Raw genomic sequence first — 22,838 nt, 5'->3', positions numbered from 1 at the left:
GAATGCAAGGGCTTTTTGAGGTGTGCATGTGTGTTTTTTTTTTTTAAAAAGGAACAGGAAAGAGCCATGGTGCAAAGACTAAGAAGTCAGGAAGTAAGTGCACTCAAGTCAGCGTACATTTCATTGGAAAACATGCAGTTTTCCAATACAGGGGGTAAAATTTTAGTCACAGAAAGCAAGTGTCTCAGAAGCCAGGGGTGACTCCACAGGAGACCACCTGCAGAAAGTCTGAGTCTTTTGAGGCCTCCCAGAACTTTTCCTCTGGAAGTAAGCCTCTTGCTAGATACATGAAAATGGGATCTGGGATCCCTAAACACTTTTGAACATAGGGGCTGGAAAGCACTTTGTTATGTGTTTAATTAGGTTGCATAGATCATTTCTCACTGTATTGTCACTGAATTCCTGAAACACCACAATAAAAATGACACTTAATTAGTATGCTGAAAATTTTTGTCTTTTCTTAACGTGCTAACATCACAGAGAACACATCTTGTTTGTGTTCAGGTAAGTTATGCCCCAGAAAACAAGAAAAAAGCATCCCTGCACTGCCTTGCTAGTTGTCCTGGCCAGGAGGTACTGCCTCTGCAAGGAGAGGGCACACTCAGTTCTCTGGCCCTTGTACTTCTGGTTTGAGCTATCCAACTAACATTTTACCTGGCACCAGCCGTGTTAAATTTTGGTTGTAATCAGTAACAGCTGGAGTGAGGCCAGCAGCATATTTCATATGAGCTGGTAAAGACTTTTGGCCATCAAAGGCCCAAGCCACTTACAGGTCTGAAATCTCCCGTATCAAGACCAGAGAGGGGCTTTTGCACTACTACATGCAATATGCATTAAGGGGCCAAGTTTAAATCTGTACAGAGATGTACGTGCCCTTACACATTGAAAACGTCTCCATGGAAGACGTATACAAATGTTATAAACCCACTGCTCCGTGAAAACCATGTAATTGAAGGCCGCACCACGAAGTATACAAAAAGGAACAAATTAAGGTCACAGAAACCCCCTTAAATCTGTCATCTGAGAACTTCTAAAGTGCATTCATTTAAAATGTATCTTTCTCACACACACATATTTAGGACCAGGGATTTTGTGTTTACATCCTAGGTCCTGATTGGCATTGGAATATTTTCAGTGCTAGTACTAGTCCCCAAAGAACCTCACCGCAGACAACCCTCATTACACAATAATTCTTTGCTGCCTCCACTTCTTGACATGTCAGCCACTTCTTAATCCTTTTAACTTCTTAATGAAGGAGTAGTTACACAACAGCATCGTCCCGTGGAAGGTCACCGATCTCTCCCTTGCGAGCGCTTCCCTGGCACATGGCAGGGAGAAAAGGGCAGGAGTCCTGCTCACAGGGATGGACAGCTCTGGGACAAACACCTTCTGGGAGGGTGGGGCTCCCAGCCCGGGAGAAGCAGCAGCAGGCATTTAGGGCTGAGGAGCAACACCCCTGCAATGCACAATTTCCTCCAAAGAGATGGCCTGCTTGCAACTCGGCTCCCTGGGCAGAAGCAACGACAGCTCCCACCCAGGGGCTGCAGCCTGACCTGCCTCAGGACAGGTGATCTGTGCCTCCACGCAGCTACAGCACGAAAGGCACAGCATTGTCCCCCATGGGGAACAGCAGCGATGACGCTGTGCCTATGCAAGGAACAGAAGGGAGAGCTTTTTGCTCTAAACTGTTATGGTCCTGTGGTGGACAAGCTGTACTTTCTAGCCCAAACATTTTATTTTGGCTCCTGGGCCTATTTGGAGCTGCCACATTGGAACAGTGAACGCCTGGTGAGGGGAGCTCTTCCAAGCAACATGCTCATGGCTGAGGCTTTTGTGTTGCTGCAGTCATCGTGCGGGCTTTCCAAGTTCACCAGCAGGCCAGGCAGGTGGGGCAGAGACAACAAGTAAAGTCAGCTGGCTATTTTCTGAGGAAGCAGCAGCTAAAAAACCAAGAATAAAACAGGACTGGAAACACTTGGCTACAAAACAGGGGCCAGTTTGAAGTTCAGCCTCAAGGAACTTCCAAAGTAGGTCAGAGCTCAAAACCCAAAGCTGAAGATTTGAATTCACAGGGGAGAAACCTCCAGTCCCTGTTTTATGGCACAGGCACCTGGACAGAAAGGGTTGTGTTGCTCTTGCGAAGCCAATATGAAGATTTTGTTGATGATACCAAGGAAGAAGCTACTTCTCACACCTCAGCCCACGTGGCCAGTGGAGCACAGGGAATCCTTATGGTGGCGGAGCTGCTGCAACAGTCTTCTGGACGGGCCTGAGACAGCCTGAAAGATTTTGTTTGCCAGTTTTGGAGGAAAATCTCCTAGCTCTTCTCATGCTGGACCATATTTTCAGCCACTAAATGTCAGTATAAATCAAGTGACTTGAGGATTTTGCCCAATTAATTGACAGTTTGTATCTCCTGACACAAGTTGAAAAAAAATGAGTGATAAAAATACAGCAACAGCTATAGCAGTGCTACTGGTGGTTATGGACGAGCTGTTAGTTCTGGAACTTATTAAAACCATTCAACGCAAGTGACAGATAACAGTAATAAATCAGCTGACTTGTTTCACATATCCACACATCCAGTGTTCTTTGTGAGCACAGCAAGTATTCAGCCTGGAAAAACAATGGCATCTCACCACAAAGCCCTATCAGCAACTGCAACATACATTAAATTATTGACACATAATGAAGCCAAAGTGCAAACCCTGACTCGAGTTGTGGCTCCTTCAGATTTAAACAATGGCTGCTAACTGGTAACTTGCTTTCCAGTTACCAGTCTCACAGAGCAGCAAATGCTTTTATATTAGCTAAAAGAGGTACTGCATTTTCCCTCAACACAAGGGCTGTAGCCCGATAAGGTGTCCTTGGGAGCCTACCGGGAAGGTGCAAGAGGGCACCCGTGCAGCAAGAGCACATCCTCACCACCCGTGAGGCTTCTGCGTCCTCCCTGTCAAGCTCCCAGCCTCTCCTGGGGTGCCCCTCTGGCCACCCCCTACTCACCAGGTGAACGCTGAGCACCAGGCTAGACCAGTGCACCCAAAACTGTGCCCTCCCCAGAGCACAAAACCATGGGCAGGACAAGGAGGATGAAATGCAGGTGTCCACCTGGGATGGGCAGTGGGGTCAGGCCCCCGCCAAGCGAGCACGCTTGGGAGAAGAGCTCCTAGCTACTGAGGTACAGTCTGCCCTTTTCCTTCAATTATGGAGCACAAATGCCATGAACAATTCTCCTTTAAACCCCAGTATATGATGAGGCATAGCAAGAGAGTACCAAGCAGCAGTTTTCCATCTTCGACATAGCCCTGCTCTCCCCCACGCAGTCTGGACAGCTGGAAGCTCCTTACAAAGACTGTCCGTGATTTTGTGGATGAGCCAGCAAGCCTCCTCCCCCAGGGAGCAACCTCCCCACGTTTTAAGCAACAAGAACTTCCAAGTAATGCAACTTGTTCACAGAAGAGATGAGTCAACCTTTAATGAGAGTCTAACCTAGTCGTTGCATGTTCCTGGGGTTATTTGGGATTGCAAGCAGCTCTGTGATGACAACAAATCTCTGGAAGGAAAATAAACCACAAGTATACAGAAGTTTAACTGATGCTGTCTCAAAAGTACCTGACTGTACCTGTACCAGACAGATTTCAAATGACATGGATATAAACTACAGGCATCATTTTTCTGGACTCCTAAAAATACCTTGACAATCTAGTGGACACTCAGCAGAGAGTCCAGGGAGAAGCCCTGGGCTGGCAACAACAACAGCCTCTCTGCAGCCTCCTACCACCCACCTGCCCAAGTGGGATCCCCCAGCAAGACTTCCCAGACCTTTGGAGGGGATTGCAGGACTCTTCAGGTCCCTACTGGGGCATCTTTCTGGGTAACTACTCACAGATACACAGAACAAAATCTCCCTTGTAGGAGGTAAAAAAAGACCCTCCCTCTTTTAAGCAAGGATCCATGGTTCAAAAACCCAAACAAAGTTGCTTTGTAACTCACTAAATTGGAGTGATGTAAACCAGGGCTGTTTCCCTAGCAGTGCATGGGCCAGTTCACATGCAGAGCTGACTGTCTCGTCTGGATAAACAATACTGATCACTGTCTGCTGTGCAAACACCAGCCTGGAGGTCAGCTTCTAAGCAGCTGCTGTCAGCCTGTGACTGCAGAGGAATATGGGAGAGAGACCCCATAGCTACCAGCTTGCCTAGTGCTTCAAAATGTTCGATCAGCCCAGGCCCGAAACAGAACAAAGTCTTACTTCTGTGGCTAATGTGAAAAGACCTTCCTAGGTCATCAAATCCATCTCCTGCTAGCACAGGCAGCCATGCCATAGAGGCCATTTCATCCTCACCTACTTCAGAAGAAAGGATGAGTGGGGAGGGGTGTGAGGAGCAAGTAGGAAAAATTTCCTCTTGATATGGAATTTTAATGCAAAATAAATTATGTTAGAAGATAGAGACAACGTAAGCTTACCAAATACAGATGTTAAATACTGTAGCTTCCCTCCTAATCTCAGCACATTATCTTAACATAGCGTATTATTCAAAACATACAGCAGACAGGCCACTATGTTTACAGCACCCCTGTCATATAGCAATTTGAAAGCATTATTGTCAAGCTGACATTTTATTACATTTCTGGAAATATGCTAATTCAATCATTAAGTTTCGTTCAACAATTGTGAAGGCTCAGGAACAAAGATGCATTGTGCTTTACTTCAGACAGTTTTAAATGTTATTGAAAATGGAGAATGAGGGCCATAACTTTTCATCCATCCTGCATCCCTTTGAAGCTGTATTCTTTCGCTCTCCACTGGAATTTAATATCAAATTATCCCTGCGAGGAGCCACTGGAGGAAAGCAATGCGAGGTAAGCAGATTGGCAATCCTGTCATCCATTTTCATAATTTCAGTTTAAGTAAATAGGCCATCTATTTCCAAGCCAAACACAGGGTTACTGCTGTGGACTGAACACACAATATTAGCTTTCAGCCGTGTAAATATATTAGCTATCATTGGACACAGCCTCACTGAGGTCTTTGGGGACCAGGACCACACAGCATAGCAAGTGGTCGGCACACTGCAGTGCAGGAGAAGCTGTGCCCCAGAGCAGACATGTCGGCAAACAGAAAGGCAGACAAAAATAACTCTTGTCTTAAAAGAATGCAACATTTGCACATGACAAAATAGTTTTGTGGGAAGGTTACTAATTGCTTAGATTAGATTAACACCAAGGCTTCTCACTGACAGCTGAGAGCACTTTTGTGCTGGACATGGCACACAAGGACTCCTCACATGTGAGGCCATTCTCCATCCCAAGAGGTTTTCATCTGAATATGCCTATCCATGGCATATTCAATGTCTATATTCAGACATCAAACTTTGGTTCCAAGTAATCAAAATTTTCCCCATAACCCAAATAATTTATCTTTATTTGTGGTAGTTTATATTGCTTTTAGAACTGAGGAGACCATCACCAGCAGGAGCACACTTTACGTGGATGTCAGACAGGCAATGCCCAGACACTGTGACAGGATATTGTGAGCATTAGACCGAAACAACTGAAAATCATAAGTACTTTGAAACCCTCGAAGATAATATCCTACAAAAGTGGAAAGCAAATATGATTACAAAAAAGCTGTATTCTCTATACAAAATACTGCACTAACAAAATTCTTGTTACTCTTTCAGGAAAATCTCAAAGATTCCAAGAGATATATTTCAACAAGGTCTTGTACAAAATGCTCTTAGCGTTGCTTTAGTCCCAACAATGAAAAGTGAAGTGTTAAACTTATGCTGGCTGCTTATTTTCCCTCCCCCTGGTTTACGTTTCCAAAGCAGCAGATGAGGAGAGGCGCAAAAGCTCAGGGACTTGAAGGATGTGATCCAAACAAAAGAATTAAGAGCTGCTGTCATGTACTGTTTAAACACCATCATATTATAAGTGCTACTTACACGTAAGTAATTTTTGGACTCTCCACTGCTTGTCTTCCATTTCTGAATTCTCCTCAGTCTGCTATCAGAGTATTTCTGCTTCTCTTTTTCTCCACAGGTCTATTGCAGAGGCATCACAACACGGGAACAAGCGCTCTGCAGCGCTCCTCCCTGTTCACCACCCCAGCCAAAGTCTCAGAGGCTGGCTGGCCTGAAGCACTCCTGGCAAGGGGGTCTCGCAAGCTCCACGGCACCTTGAACTCTGAACGCCGAGTGCTGCTGACTGGGACCACTGATGCAGTGCTTCAACAATACAGATACCAGAACAGGATCCTAATGCCAGCTGGTACTCTAGATGGTTTTAGTGTTGTAGGAAAATGGCAAAGTAGAATTTCAGAAGAAAATACATTATAAGATAATAATTGCGTGTATACATACACATGCATACATACACATGTATATACATACATGCATCATGTAGGAAAGATAACAGGCAGCAGCTGCAACCCCGTGCCCTCTCCTTGACAACTTTCCTGTTCTCTCCAGTTTATCTTACCTTACCTGGAGGGTTGCAAACTGCTCCTGGGGTGCTCTGTCCTCTGAAGTGCAAGGCATCCACTGGTGAAGCTGGTGCCTCCCCCTCCACAGAGGGACATGCCACTCTCCAAGGCCAACTGCTTCCCTCCTGTCCCAAATGATTATTTCTATTCTGTTCCTTTTACTGGGGACAAGGAGGGAGCACCAGTGGTGACGGGAGGGAAGGGAAGGAAAAGAAGGGGCACTGCTTACATCCAGGCCCTCTCTTACTCTGCTGTTGGAAGGAAAAAAGTCAAATGCATGGGCACAACAGGAATAAGCAGTACATAGTATCAAAGACCAAAACTGCAGTTAATGTGATAGCATAAGCACACATATTTGGGCCTGCATTTTATATGTTATATGTTATTCCCAGTTTATGAACACCAGTGCCCTATGGGCTGCTCAGCAGCTGGAAATAGCTACAGGGCAGCAGCACCCTAATTATACCTTCATTAGATCATCTTGACCATGGACTGTATGAAGGACTGGAGTAGAGACAGTTTGCGCAGTCCCTTTACACTTCAATAGCAGCATAGCAAGTCCACAAGGCACCTAAAAATAAGGTTCACTGCATCTTGGCCGATGAACAGATGTTTCAACAATAGCTGTAGATCCTTAGTACCTCTTGTGCTTTTGCCAAACTGTACTACAGGCCTCAATAAAGAGAGAGAAGCTGGAACATTCAGCATTAAACCAAGCCTCCCTTGTGAGCAAAAGGAATAACTCCATTTAATGATAGCAGTAAAAATCTCTTATCTGTGTGGATGAGCCAACAGAGGGAGACATGATGATGAAACATGCCTGCCCAGTTTGTGGTATTAGTGCCTCTCCATCCTATACTAAGTACTTACATATGGAGTAAGTCCCAGGAGAAATCTTGTATTTTACAAAAATAGTTCATTACAGGGGAAAAAAAAAAAAAAAGGTTTTTATGATAGCAGAAGTGATTCTGAAAGTAAACGGCATAGCTTTTCTTTTCTAAACAGAGAAAAATAATTGAGAAAATTTCATTGAATTTCTACAGATTATATTAACTGTGGAATTTCTATGTAGTTGTGGTTATAAATCTCAAAGGAACTTGTGGCTGCCCTGTGAATGAATAGTTAATTTCCTTTAATTTTTAATAACTCGCTTATATATGCCAAACTTTGTTTCTGTCCCTTAAAGAGGTGCATTAAGATGAGAACGAGAGTTTATCTTTTCTAGGACAATATTGTTCACATATTGAATTAGTGCTACAGGTTTTATTTGGATTGGCTGCAATTACACTGTGCGCAGCATCAAATGGCCCTCTTGCACAGCTTTTGACCCACAATAATCTTCATTAATAACCCTGCTCTGAGTTGGTGTGATATTACTACAGAGCAACCAGTACAAAATGCAACAGACTGAGAATCCCTCTGAGAATCCCACGAGCTCAGTGAAATCTCAGAATTAGCCAATAAAACAGAAATTCTCCAGCTAGGGGTAGGAGAAGCATGTATGCATTGGATGTGCAGGGAGTGGATGAGTCAGATGAGGTGGGATTTGTCCTTTGTATCTCCTGACCCTCCAGGAGTGACACACATTATTAAGCAGTGCTTGAACTGGTAGCAAGGGAGCATGAAGCAGCAGTGAACATGGAACGTACCATGGTGATTAAAAAAAAAAAACAAAAAAACGAACGGGTTTTTGTAACACTTGGATTCAACACGGTACTTTAGCTTACAACTTGTCCCATTAGAGTCAAGTGCATGAAATCCCCGCTGAAGTAATTAGCTTATTGATTTCAACAGGATGAGGACTCTGTCCATTGCATCTACTCACCACCTTGAAGTTATAAATGCATTTAACTACTTTGCTGAACTGGTGCCTAGCAGACTATCTGAATTCTCTCAAAAGCTTTGGAGGTACAGATGACTGAACAAAGTTACAGAGTCTTATCAAATTCGGAGGTGGAACTTTCCCCCACTTGAAAAAGGGAAAGGTGTGTGAGGGGGTATAAAGTAACAGACAGAAGGTAAAATTCTTATGAAGAAAGGACAGTCCCCTTGTGATCAACATAATCCCCAGGCTCAGTCTTCACATCAGTCTTACTAAGTGTTAAGAAAACATTTATCTTCTACATGACCAAACCTTATGGGAAAATCCTACAGGCTTCCAAAACAGACCACTGCAAGTGATAAACACAAACTTATCTCTCCTTTTCACTGAAAAATCTTTTAAAAATAAACAGTGCAGTATAAGCAAGCTAATTTCACTGAATTCCTTATGAATGTTTATTTTTCCCCCTTAGAGTTTTCTGTAAGCCACAGAGAGCATTTCAGTGATTTATACCTTAATGCTTCCATTTTCAGGCCAAATTCTAACAATCTTCCGAATGATGAAAAACAGATGATCCACAGGGATATCAACAATGCAAGTTTTAGCACAAAACCACGCTAGCCTTTTTTCTTATGAACAACTGAACTTGCATGTTTACAAAGACTTCCAATTTTCACAAAAAAAAGTATTCTAGTTCTTATGGCTACCTACTAAAATAAAACCCCCTGAACTTCCAAAAACAATCAAACAAAAGAACCCATTCCAGTTAGTCCCAAACATTTCAAAACAGTTACTCACACACCCGAAAAAAAAGAGGTGGGACACTTGAAGCAAAAGCTATCTTTTGAGAGCTGCTGTTTGGCAAGCAAAACAGTTTTTTCCCATTTTGAGCTGCTTGTCACAACACAGAGTCAGAAATGAAAACACCAAAGGCTAAAGAAGAGGCGCCCTGTGTTTTAATTCTGGTGCTGACAAGGGTTTCCTCTGCAGCCATCATCTAGAGCAGATACTGGCCTGGTTGTAAATCTGATCGCACATTCTCTGCTGAAGGGTATGAACTGGGACAATAGGCATGGAACAAAAAACAACTGGAAGTTCAAACACATTGCAAAGGTCACATTTCAAATACCAGTTCTCTCTCCAGCAGATCTTACAATGAAAACTCCTAGATCTTCCTCTAAGCTGTGGTTAATCAACCCCCTGCACAGAGAGAGTTGGATGCCTCTCTTACGGAGGTTTTCCCAGGCTGAAGCACGAATAGCATGCTTCCACAGGTACTCCAGATGTGGAAGACCAAGGATTAAGAGGCTGAACTGCTATTCACCTCTTAAACAGAATGAAAGGGAAATAGTTTTAGTCTAATCATCAGTCTTGCCCTTACCGATGACACATTTATAGCTAGCCCCCAGCACTCAGCATAAGCATCCTCAGGCTCTGCTCCATGTGCTCATTCACGAAGACTCTCCTGATCAGAAGCCAAAACTCAAGCCAAATGGAAAATATAATTATTGAACCAGGCCTTTGGCGCACCTCTGGCATCATATCAGAAGTCACAGAGCCAGAGGCATGAAATGGCAACTGCCAGGTAAATTGCAATCTTACATATCATCCCCAAATGCTTCAATCATGGGAAATTTTGAACATTACAAGAGGAACACAATTTTATTTTAAGCAGAGTAACATACAGCTGTCGTGCAGACACAGAACCGTCCCCAACCCATATGCTGCTTCACATATTTACTGTGGGATGCCTGAAAGCATCTAATTTTAATTATTTGGAATCTACAGCAAATGCCAAGTTTCCTGAATTTTTTTTATTCACTATGAACTCCAGAGGCTACATCTCTATATTCCTAACTCTTAAAATGCTAATTCTGTCCTTTGGTGCACTCCTCCTTCATACCCACCCTCCATCCCATATTCTCGTATTAAGGGAATCAGCTTAAGGGACATTCCTCCTTTCACAAACAAAAATGGCATTCTCTGAGGTCAGCTGCTTTTCTCAAAAGTACTACTGGATATAAAGTACTCCATGCCAACTGCCACACTAAGATATACTACACACGGCTTTTTCTTCAGTTTTGCAGGCTGAGGCATGCACACAATTTTTATGCTAAATGTGTTCTCTGCCTCTTTTCCTCCCATTCTCTCTGTCTGCCTGCCTTCCGTCCTGGCCCCATTGTGCAACCTCTAGACTTAAAAAACCCACCCAAAAAACTCACCCCCTCCAAAATACATTAAGTTCACGTAAATAACACCTGATATTTCAGCAGTCACTAAACAGGCTGTTGCATCCTCATTATCTCTGGCAAGATTTTTCCACCTACTCTCTTGCAAATCACTATCCACTACCTGTAATGAGATCACAGTTCTCTTAAGTTTTTATTTACTTTTTCCTCCAGTTACTTCTGAAGTCCTTCGAATCATGTGTTTTGTTTTATTTTGTTATGCTTTTCTAAATAAAAGTTGCCTTAGAGTAAGTCATTCTGAAGACATTTACCAAGAAACTTCATACACTTTGCAATGTAACGTAGCATCACTGCATCTTAGCTTTCTTCTTCTGCTTAAGACAATATTCCAGTTTACACCCCTTAAAGACTTACCCAGGAAAATATGGACTAATCAGCAGGGGCTGAATATTTTATCAATGAGTTTTCTTAAATACTGTGGGCCAAATCGGGGTGTAAGTCCCTTCATTTCCACTGAATATTCAACTGGCCCAGCAGTATTCATTTGAAAGAACAGCTGGACTATTTGTCCTCTTTGCTCCATTATTCACCTGGAATCTGGGTTTATTTCATATCAACTCACAGCTGCTGGCCGTGAAGTGCTGTGAAAGAGCAAAGGCAGCATCCAGAACCACCCTCGACAGCATGCAGCTACTAACATCTCTGCCCGGAGAGCTCCCCGCAGCTCAAAAGACACCTATGGGCGATGATAAACACCAGGCACAATGTGGTGGAAAAGACTAAACTGGGAATTAGCCCACAGAAAATCCAACAGCCACCAGGATAAGCATGAGGGCCAGACAATTTGGGGCCTCTCGAAAGCAAATACGAAGAGCACTGTCAGGAACACTCACATAAAAATTTGGGTTCTGCAGAAGAAACCCCTTTCATACTGACTCCTACCTCGGAGGAGCTGGCACTGAAGGCAATAACCAGATGCGTCTAACTCCTCTGAGTGACAGAAGGCAAAATGCTGCCAGTTGGTTAGTTAGGGAGATACTGTTGTTGTGGGCAAACGTGGAGCATCTCTCATGGAGAAAGCACGCTGCAGTCCTTGCATTCCCTAGCCTGGTACCAAGCTGCAGAAGCAGATGCAGCACAGGGAAACTTATAAAAGGTCAGTCACAAATGATTCAATAGCTTAGAAACTAGCTTCTGAGGAGGAGGGCAGTTTGAGTTTCTTGACTCAAAGGGCTGGGATGACGCTGAAGGCTGGGAAGTGTACCTTCAAGCTTTCTTCTGGTGGGGAGTGAAAAGTGGGCTGGAGGAACAGCCTCAGCACTCAAGCATCCCTGCACCTTTTCCTTCATCCCACAGACACAGCTCTGTTATGTTGCTCAAGTCCAAACATAAATCTGTAATTTGTCCAAGAAAAAAACATTTTTAGATGGGCTAACTATTAAGCACTAGATGCCGAGCAAATAAACAGGAGGAAATGCATATGCATCAGAGGAAATAATGACATGCTGTAGCTATTGAAAACTAGTAGGAAGGGAAATATAGCTGGAACATTAATGCTGCAGCAACTTGCTCTGAAAGGGTATCATGAAGGGGGGGAGGAGGAGGAAGGACGTGTTACTTTACATTAGAGATGCTCATGGGATTACAGATGACTCAATCACAGACCTTGAATGCTTACAGGTTATACCTGTACTCCAAGTAAAGATGGAGTTACTGGAACATCTCTTACAGGCCCTGAAATCCTAATACTAGAGTGAGCCAATAACTTTGCATCTGTTCTTCATGTGTGGAAAGAAAAACAGGCTAATCACAGATGCACACAGCCTGGAGGACGTTTGCTGAAAACTTCATCTGACTACAGAAAAAAAATTCGCCGGTGTCCTAAAAAGATGACAATTTCTTAAAATCAAAAAATTCTAAAACCCTACATGAAATATCTCAATGTTGAGCCTCTTTTTAATGAGTGAAGAGAGTTAATTAATCACCTAAAAGCTACAAGCAACTTAGTATCAATGATAATGATCTAGTCACACGGAATTCGTTTTAGAATCAGTATATACATTATTGCTTGGTGTTTATAGTCTGTTTGCAAAATTGCTGGCATATATGGGTCTAGAAAGAGAAGAGTGATAGGCGTGAAACAAAACAGAGAATTGTTTAAAAAGAACCTACTGCACACCGAAGGGTTCTTCCAAAACTGCAAGAGAGTTATGCTTGTGAAAAAAGAAAAAAAAAAAAAAAAAGATTCCAGAGAAGATAAAGAGGAGAAATTTCAGAAAGACATGCAGATTTTAAAGAATGAAGAGAGCAGAGAAATCAGTGGTAAACAAATGAAGAAGCACAGGCAACCTCTAAAGAAGCAGAGCAGCCAATACAACACTGAGGACTACTAATGGTGTTTAAGACAGTAAAAAGGCACTTCTGAAAGCACCCACGCAGATCAAGTCCATTGTTTGGTGCAGACAGAAGGATCAAAAATGATGACACGGGAAAGGAAGGATATTTAAAGAACAGCATTATATGGAATTATCAGGACACATAGTTTGTTGGATTAAAAATGGTTCTTTAAAAGATTTCAATACACAGTTGTTAACAGAAAGACATAAGCAGATAGGTCAGTAGTGGCCATTTCCAAATTGCAGGGATCGTGTCATCTTCTAATGCAATTTCATTGGTTTGTCATTTGGGGGTGAGGCAACATGAAACTTCTGCGGGAAAAGCTTGCACATAAAAAAAAGACCAATATAGTGCCAAATAATGAAAAGGGAAGGTTATTCTTATGGAGCATAGTTAAAGTCACAATAACATCTTTTGCAATGTAACTATATGCAAGCTAGTAACCCTAGCAAAGAACAGTTTGCAGACTTAAAGCAGTACATACTTTGAAGACTGTGACTTAAGGACTTAAGAGATGGAACAAATTGCTAAGTTCATTTAAGTCTTCTGTGATCATCACATGCTTCAAAATAGGTACTCAAAGAAAGATACAGGAAAAAATAATCCTAGCAAGGCTTCTGTCAAAACCCTGTGCTCAGCCCTGCTAGCCACACTTCGCGAAGGAAGTGAAAATACTAGAGGGAGCTCAAAGGAAGGCCAAAGAATTGACCCCTGAGCAGGGCAAAGCAAAACAAAGCAAATCTTACATGTGAGGCTGACACAGTTCACCCAGCTCAGTGATAATGTTCAGAGTTGTCACGATGACTATTTAGGGCCACATTTCAAACTCACAGATAAGTTAAGAGCTGACAGCAGGAATTTCAACCTTCGTTTCCCAGCAAAATTTCCCAGCAATGTTAGTAAATGAACTACAGAACAGTTTACCAGGGCAGATGGTCAACTCATTAATGCCTGAAGTTTTCAAAATGAGATTACACGTTTAAAGAAGACACACCCAAAACAACTTTTAGGGGGAAAAAAAAAAATCTATGGCTCAATCACACAAAATGTCAGGTCAGAGAAATATAATGACTCCTGACTGGTCTTCGAGTCTATGAACTGAAGTAGTTAACCATAAAAAATTAGAAAATCAAATGTCTCCTTCAAGACATGTTGTCACAAACAGCACCTGTAAGAGCCCCTCTGGTATTCAAAACTATCCAGATACACAAAACCCCTTCTAATGTGTCAGAGCCACTCGCACTCAGCTCTAATTCAATAACTGTTTACGTTTGTTAAATAAACACACAAAAGACTAGGTGCCAACCTGGTGCTGAAGGCATGGTTTGAACATTTCAGCAGTCACTCTAAAGAATCCCCTGGTCGATCCTTCCCAAAGCACAGCTCTGACATTAGGCTAGACAAATGCCAGTGATGATCACATGGAAGTGGGAGATGAAATCCAGAAGCCTCCTTCTTATAATGTGATAACCCATGTTATTGGGTCCATCATTCCTAACCGCATGTGAGCTGGACTAAGGTATCCAAAACAGCACCTCCTTCCATGCATATAAATGGGAAAACAATTTTGGAATGAGAAAAGAAAAAAAATATCAAAGCAGACATTCCCTGTGTGAGCGGGAAAAAAAAAAATCACTTGTCATTCTCCAACAGTAATCAATCTTAAGTGCATGCTTTTTCATTTCCAGAGGAATGAAGGATTCTGGTGCTCTATCATCATTTTATTTACTTTAGCCTAAGAAGTGTCTGATCTGCTTTAAAAACTGTGGATCAATTCTGTATTAAAATACCATCACTCTGCCTACTCCTTCAAAGTGCTATAAAATATGCTGAAGGGAACACTGGCATGTTCCCCAGGTACCATGGCTCAAACAAAACCTGCAACAGAGGAGTCTTTTTAGAAAAAGCAACTACAACCTTCCCACTCACTCCTCCCCAAGCACTGAGCAGTCCATATGATGTACCTCTTCTTCCTTTTCTGGTTTTAGTCAAGAATATAAACCAAAAGTATGTCACAGACTGCATGCTAAAGTTTAAGGAAATTACTGGTGGGGTTGACGAAACAGAAGGTAAGATGCCCCATCTTGAAGAACAACATTTTATGGTTTTTTTTAGGTTTGTCCTCGCACATGAATGTAATACTTATGGGTTGTCACTTAAATTAAGCCCAGAGCCTAGAGTCAGGTCCACTAGCACACAAGCTTCTCTTCTTCCTCACTGATGCAGAGTTAAACAGCTGCACTGGAGCCTATGTTTTTAATCAACAGTTTACTCCTATATTTTTCTCTGGATAGGAAATACTCACAACCACTCCATTTCACCTGCTGTGTTTTTTTTAAGCACTGTGAAACACGCTATTCATACCACAGTGTTAAAGGGTCAGATTACCCTCACCTAGAATCTATTCAATAAATTCCACCAAAAGCCAAAACACCATTTAACAAAACCAAACAAGTCAATAAAGAGAAAAGGGGAGTGAAAAAAAAGGTACTCAAAGCAAAAAGAATCTCAAATCCAAGTCATTTGAATAGTGGTTTGACTCAGGTATTGTAACAAAGCATTTCAACACAACCCACAAGATTTCTATTCACAGTCTTTTTCATCTGAAGAGCTTGAAACAAAGTTTTCGCCACCTCTAAAGCTTACTTCCACAAATTACATTATTGTACACAAGCTAAGGGCATAACCCTCAATTTTAGCAAGCTTTCTGGTATGCTTCAAAGATATATGCAACATGAGACTTCAGAGGAATACCAATGTTTGTTACCAGCATCCAACCAAACCAAAACCAAAAAACCCCAAACCCTGCCACTGTTTATTGCCAAAAGTTTCCCACAACCCGAGTTTACATCAAGTCCATGAACACAGCCCATCACTTTTTTTTCTAAAGTGCAAATATACTTACGAAAGGACATTCCCAATGTAGGCATAATATGAACAGCAGTAGGGAGTAGTCCCATCACAGCAGTAAGCTTTGCAGTCATTATCACACTGAGCCAGACAATCTTCTGCTGAATAAAAATAACGTTCATGCGGTCAAATGGCAGCAACAAAAAATGCTGTACAGCACAGCTTTAAAGAAAATGCAATCTAACAGTTTTATACAATCACAGGACTTCACTAGAGGTGCAACCTGACCCTGTAATCCTAATGGCAGCCCATTCCCACTCATTCTGCATTTCAGTAGGAAGTTCAGAGTTAGGTGCTTTGCATATGGGTATTTTATAGCTGGCTGTATCAGTTCCTTCTCGTATGTCATCATTTAAAATAAAAAGAGCATTTTGAAACATCAAGACACCACAGATCACCTTTTTCCATTCCAGCAAGGAGTCCAGAGGGAAACCTGAGGCCGGCTGCCTGTCTCGCTGAGCTGCAGGAGAGGAGAAGAAAGCTGTCTGGGAACTGGCTACCTCCCACAGTCCCTGCCCAGCCCCAGCCCCGGGTGTAAATTAGAGCTGCCTGGGGCTCCCTCATCCCTTGCCAGCTGGCAGCGGCTCCCCTTGCTCTGCTCCAGCGCCAGGGCCACGTCCAGTGTGGCACGGCAGCACCCGGCATCGGGGCCAGCAGTGCCCTCTCTGTCCCCCTGCCAAAGACTGTCCTGCCCAGCCGGGACCACAAGCGTTTCCAGCAGCAATGGTCTGCCGGACTGAGGAACAATGCAAATTGTAAAGAGCTGTCTTACTGTTGTTTCACAATTAAGAAGCACGGAAGAATACGTATCCTTTTATTGCCATGAGAAGCTATTTTAAAGCTATGGACCTCTTGTGCTGTTGCGATTCAGTGTTTTCAAGGCCCTAAGTCAGGTCCCCCCAAACAAACAACACTGCGCAGTCTCTGGGTACTGCCGCTGCCCTGTAAAAACCTCCTTGGGGATCCCTCGCTTCCCACATCTCATCCCAGGCCCTCCTTCCCCACTGCCAGGACCTCAGCTGCAGCCTGGATGAGTCCAAATGGACTCCCTGCCCCATGCACCATCACCCTTGGTGACCTCTTTGGTCACACACACACTGCCACGGCAGAGACCTGAAAACGAAGATGACAAACTATGCTTTTGCATTCCCGATATGCCGTGGCTCCCATTCCCCAGGCAGGAGATCACGCTAAGGGGTTCCCACTCTCCCAGTCCCATTACTGCCTTTCATCCATTCTGGCCCAACTTTCGGCACGTGGGGATCCGAGCAACCCTACCTCATCTCAGCTGCTGCCACGCTCCCGTTCCTCCCCACCTCTGGCTGCAAGTTCCCACCTCACACCGAGGCTACTTTGCAGTGAATGGCTCATGCTGATGATCCATCCCAAAACCTTCACCTTGCTCATTAGATTTTAGCAGGTCAGCTCTCTGAACCTGCTCATGCTTGGTCTCTGCTTCAAAACAAGTGCCAAGTGAGGGTGAGGGCAGGAGAGGGCTGTGCAACACGGCACACGGGTCAGCTCATCCAGCTGCGCCCTAAACCTGTGCAATTACTCCTGTATTAAAGACACGCACATGCACAAAAAAGCCCAACAACTGGCCCATCAGTCTGAAGACCGGCCCCCCCCAACAAGCGAATGTGGGCAGCCGGAGAGATGGCAATCTCCAGAAGGAGAGAGGAGGCCAGCGACTGGCATGGGCCCTGCTGAGAAGGAGCAGCGACGGGGAGCGACGGCTGTGCCCGCGTGTGGGACCCCCCCATGCCAAGGCTTCTGCACGGTTACCCTTGCAGGACCGACTCCCCATGCCAGCAGCTTCAGGCTTTTGCACCGTTACCCGTTTCTGGCAGGCGCGCTGGCGCCTCCGGCTGCGCCCCTAAGGCGCCCGCCAAGCACAGCTACTCGACCAGACGGGAGGGCAGCCGCCGCTCCCGCTCCCGCTCGCTCACCCAACCCGGCGGAACCGAGGGGTGCCCTCGCCCTGCCCAGGGCGCGGGGCCGGGGCACCTCACGGCGTCTCTCCCGAAGGACGCGGGTCTAACCACCCTGCAGCCCGAGAGGGACTGCCGCGCAGCACACCCTGCCCGAGAGGTCTGCTGGGACACCCCGACGAGCCTCTTCCGACTCCGGCTGCCAATTCAACCACCGACAACGAGGAAAAGCCCCTGCCTCCGCCCTAAACCGCTGCGCCCCTCTAGCCGCGGCGGCTGCCGGCGGGGGGCAGCGCGGGGGCCACCGCCGGGCCCCGGCCCTCGCCGCCCTCCCAGCCCCGCTCGCACCCGCTGCCTGCGGCTTCGCGCCTCCCCCCTGCCCCACGCACGCGCCCGGCCCCGCTGACCTGCCAGGAGGAGGAGGAGGAGGAGGAGGAGGAAGGAGGGGAGCAGCACCCCCCGGGCGGGGCGCCCCAAGGCCGGGCCGCGCCGCCCCGCTGCCTCCATGCCTGCGGCGGGCGCGGAGCCGCCGACCGCCCCGTCGCGGCGCGGCGCGGCGCGGAGGCGGGCCGGGGGCGGTGGCGGGCCGGGGTGGGGAGGGTGGCGGTGGCGGGCGGCGCCGTCGGGGCCGGGCCGGGGCCCGCTGCCCCCCGCCGCGCCGGGGGCCGCCCCCGGGCTGGCCCGGCGGCGCCGTGGGTGGCGACGGCGGGGCCGCCCCGTCGCGGCATGGGCCCTCACGCTTCCCCGCCTCCCGCCGCCCTTGTCCGGCTCGGCCGGGCCCGCGGGGGGAGCCCCGAGGGGGTGTGAAAGGCTGCGCCCTTCTTCCTCCCATTGCCCCGGTCGGACGCTGCACTCGAGGGGCTTTCTGCTGGGATTAAATCCGTGATTGTTTGTACACTGGGATTAAAATCGTGACGTGTTTGCAAGCGCAAGAGCGGAATCAGTGTGTGGTACGGGGCGCGCTCTGGTAAAGGCGGGGTGCCACGGACGGGGCCCGGAGGCCAAAATATTTACCCCCATGGTCTTATAAAACACAACGGTTAGCCCTGACTTTGCGTGAAGAGCTGCAGGTCGAGGAATGCCCTTTGAAAAGTTGAAGTATGCGCACAAAAATGAGAAACATCCACAGGTGTTTCTGCTCATAAAGGACTTCCTGCCGCTGCCAGCTTAGAGAGGAAGGCTGACACAAACACAGAACGAAATTCTCTTTAAAGGATTTAGCTATTCTACACCAGCAACAACAAAACCCCAAACCTCCAAGCCAAATCACTTGAAAGCTGGTTGTTTTATCAATGCACAGCTGAATGTTTTTTCAAATGTATGCCAGAACCTGGCCATCAACAAAGAAAAACAACCTCTCCTGTTTTTAACTACCCTGCAGTGTTTATCCCTTAGTTTATGCAGCAGCCTGAGTTAAGTGTGTAAAAGGAAATTTCAGTTATATGTTAGCTGCTGAGAGTAAAACTCGGACCAGTTGGGTTAACGATTTCAAGGGAATTGCATCTGCTCCCTCTCTCTTCATGTGGTTGCAGGCCACAGTTTGTCCCTGAACAAAAGCTTGAAAAAATAATAAGGTTTTGCCAATAGGTAGCATTGGTAGTAATGGAAAAGAATTTATCAGATAAAGGAGACTCGCATCTGGTAGATAACTCCCAGAAACTCTGACATCTCCAGGTTTTTGTTTTAATTCATCATCTTTGATCACCATGCCAGTCTGTCTTAGAAAAGCCTTTTGTTGATATTTATTTTCTGTTCTTCCATTTTTGTTGTTGATTCCTTCCCTTGCAGTGCCCTCCCCTTCATAGCTCTCTCGGCAAGTCACATTTCAGTATTTCCCCAAAATGTTGGGTAAAATTGCTTAGTAGTTGTAAGCCAGCGTAGCATGCTTGGCATCAGTACTGATTTGCACTTAACAATTTTATGGACCTTCTGTAGCTGTTACTTTTTCCTGTCAGCAGGCGACAAGTCCTTTGAACCTCTCTAACACTCCCCAGCCCTAATTATTACTTCCCAAGTACTGTCCTTTGGACAAACGATTGAAAGGTCTGTCTGTCAAAGCGAAATATATCTGCAAATTAATGTTGAAAATAATCAGTGAGAAACTTTCAATCCAAGGTTTCACCTGCTTCCTCCTGTGGATTTTACTTTTTCTTGGAAGGGGGGTGGGGTGGGGAAAATCACAAAACGTCCTCTGGCCTTGTGCTATCAGCCTTTAACCCATCCCTGCGAGTAAGCCAGGCTAAGAGAGCCTGGGGCGGTGTGGTGCTGCTCCTGTTATGGGTTGTCATGGGCAGGTCGAGGGGCTGCCTGGGTGAGAAGGGCACCCAGCAGAGCAAGCGTAGCCCTGGGGCTGCTCGTCATTCCAGCTCTACTGTGTCCTCTGAAAATGAAGGAATCTGCTGGAAGAAGGTGTGCTTAACTTGTCTCCTAATCTTTCCACTGCTCCCAGTATCATGGAGGACATTTGTAGAAGGCTGAGAAGAGGGAGAACAATGTCAGGGTGGTATCATCTGGTTGTGCTGGGGTGAGGTGAGGGCCTTCTGGGACCAAAACCTATTTCGTGTTCTCATAAAGAGATTTTAAAGGAAGACTAATTCATAGCAAAGAAAAACAAAAGATTAGAGCTAAGGTCCTAGCCACGACAATACTCCTTATAAAACTCCATATCAGCACCACATGATGACAAAATCATCTCTTACCAGAAATGTTTTTTGAAAGATGGTTTTGAGAAGCATGCAGGATCGATAACATTATGTTAAGTGCACAAGCCCTGAAGTGCTAATCTTCAGGCACAGTTCAAGGAGAAAATCCCGCTCCCAGTGCACTAGTGTTTTGAAACTCACTATAATCAGGCATCTCTGTCTCCAGAAGCTTAATTAGCAGTTTAGAAACAGTAATTATCACACATAGAGCACTAGAGGGAACTTAATAGAGGAAAAGGCACATGCTTAGGACAAGCATTTAAACTGCTTTACCTCTAGACTACCTCTAGAGAAATCACTTCAAAACAATTAACAGGATATCTTATATAAACACTAAAGATGTCTCTTGTTGAACTCAAGCTGCCAACTGGCTCAACATGAGGAATGATAAATCTTCTACATGTTTTCAAGTACGTGACAAGCCGACCAACTTCTGAGCTTCTCCAAAAGAGCCTGGGCACACTTTGCAGCAGCAGGGGAGCTGCTGAGTCAGGCAAATGCCTGGTTCTGGAAAGAGGGGCGGCTGGGAAGATGTGTGTTTAGCTCTGCCCCATCTTATCCTGTAATGGCATGAAGGGGTAGTCTCATCTTCTTTCTGAGCGTTAGCCACCCCTGAGCACTGCCTTCTCCTCCTGGCTCTGCAAGATTCAGGTTCATGGTTCTCAGTCAGGAGCGGTGCCTGTATCTGCTCTGGTGCCTGGGAGAAGTGTAACTGTCACCCTTGTTTTCCTGTAGGTTCCTTGTGTCAATGTCCAGCGGTAGGGAGTACAACAGATACACTGTACTTCAGATGGCAAATATAATTTCATTGTACATTTCATTCAGAATCTTCTCTTTTCCTACACAATGAAAGAACAACCAGGATTAGCTGACAGAGGGCATACTCCAACCTCTGAGGTTAATGAAAGGCTTTGCAATGACTCCACTCTTGGCTGGACCGGGCTTTTAATTTCTTATTCGCTTCTGTCTCCTTTTACTTATCTTGTCACTAGTCAAAAAGACTTAATCTTTTCTCCTCCTTTAAACTGAAATATTTTTGCACTTCTAATCAGTTTCATTGCCACTTTGGGATGCTCTTTCTGCTAAACCTTTTTCTGAGGATGACCTGAATGCTAAATGCAATATTTAATATGGATTTTCAATATCAAACTCTGTTCTCCTTTGAGACAGTGCCATGTCTTTTCCTGACCACTCCATTAGCACGCATTAGGTTTATTGTAGTATTGGCATATAGTTACATGTACGCTATTAATGACTATAACACAAAAACATACATGCTTGCTTTCTTTTTCAAAAATGTTGTCTATGATTACATTGCTACTTATCTCCACACAAGCCACTTTATTATCTCCTTCAGGGTTTCTGATTTCTGCCTGTATCTTTGACACTGGAGAATTTATTGCAGAGCTGCTAGAAGGCTACAAGACAGTCTTGTTCTTCTCTGCACAGACTGCCGGTCTCTGTCACATGAGGAATGTACTCAACACTCCTGCCTGTTGCTGTGTAAAGCTCACAAAAAGCAATGCAGGAATGCCATTATTCCTAGGTAGCAAACAACATATCTTATGGCCCCTTCAGTTATATCTGCCGTGTTAAGGTAGATGTAATCTCTGCAGTGTAGTGGTTATATTCTACAGAATAGAATAATTCTGCAGGTAGAAATACATTATTTTTGTAAACTTGCATAAAAGCTAGGGAAATCTTTACCTACATTTTGCCTACAGAAAAGCTCAAGGCAGCAAAGAAGATATCTAGATGTTTTTTAATTATTTGCAAGTCAGAAATTTCCCTGTTCATACCATCTTCACGCATATGCCTACAGGAAGGGAAATAGTGGAACACCTTTTACATTATTTCTATTAAGAGCAAGGAGTGTCTCAAAAACGCTGTATCTTTTCTGGTAGAGCACCAGACAGTGATTTATAAACCTATGCTGACAGTAGGCATCTGCTGAAAGGCTGAATTTCATTCAGACTTGATAAACACTATTTAAAAATACAGGCACTTGTATGCTTACATTTCTTTAATAAACTAATCAGTAGTGCTTGATGAAGCTTAGCGAACAGTAACAGCATCTAGGGAAAATTCAGTAACCACAGAAGTCTTGGGTTTAGGTGCTAGCATTGGTGTTTTTTCTCTTCCAAACCCCCTCCCTCCCAATCAATCTTTTTTTTTTTGTAATTCAGTATGAGAATTCAGAATCCGAGTAATTAAACAGTCTTTCTTAAATACCTATATTGCTTTTGAGGATGTATGATTTGACTGGATCAAAATCAGAAATATAATAACTTAATCAAAACTAGATTTTTATTTCCTTTTGAAACTAAGCATTAGCCATTAACATTTATGACATCCATGAAATCTCATTAAACACTCATGAAATCCATGGCTGAAGTGAGT

The 22,838-nt window shown here is 44.7% G+C and overlaps 1 protein-coding gene across 1 annotated transcript in view; it reads right to left on the bottom strand.

Annotated features, from left to right (window-relative positions):
* The window catches only part of CYYR1 (cysteine and tyrosine rich 1), a 63,027-nt gene extending 44,743 nt beyond the window's left edge, over positions 1 to 18,284 (bottom strand). Inside the window, exons 1-2 of the mRNA XM_052794872.1 lie at positions 18,144 to 18,284; positions 15,801 to 15,903 (exon numbers count right to left, since the gene is read on the bottom strand). Of these exons, the coding sequence (XP_052650832.1) occupies positions 15,801 to 15,903; positions 18,144 to 18,243 (203 nt within the window). The 5' untranslated portion in view covers positions 18,244 to 18,284. The remainder of the gene's footprint in view (positions 1 to 15,800; positions 15,904 to 18,143) is intronic.
* Between the last annotated feature and the right edge of the window lie 4,554 nt (positions 18,285 to 22,838).

This window comes from Harpia harpyja, chromosome 8 (assembly GCF_026419915.1).
Source record: "Harpia harpyja isolate bHarHar1 chromosome 8, bHarHar1 primary haplotype, whole genome shotgun sequence".
Lineage (NCBI taxonomy): Eukaryota > Metazoa > Chordata > Aves > Accipitriformes > Accipitridae > Harpia > Harpia harpyja.
Note: the sequence above shows the minus strand (reverse complement) of the source record. Positions and strands in the feature narration are given on the sequence as shown.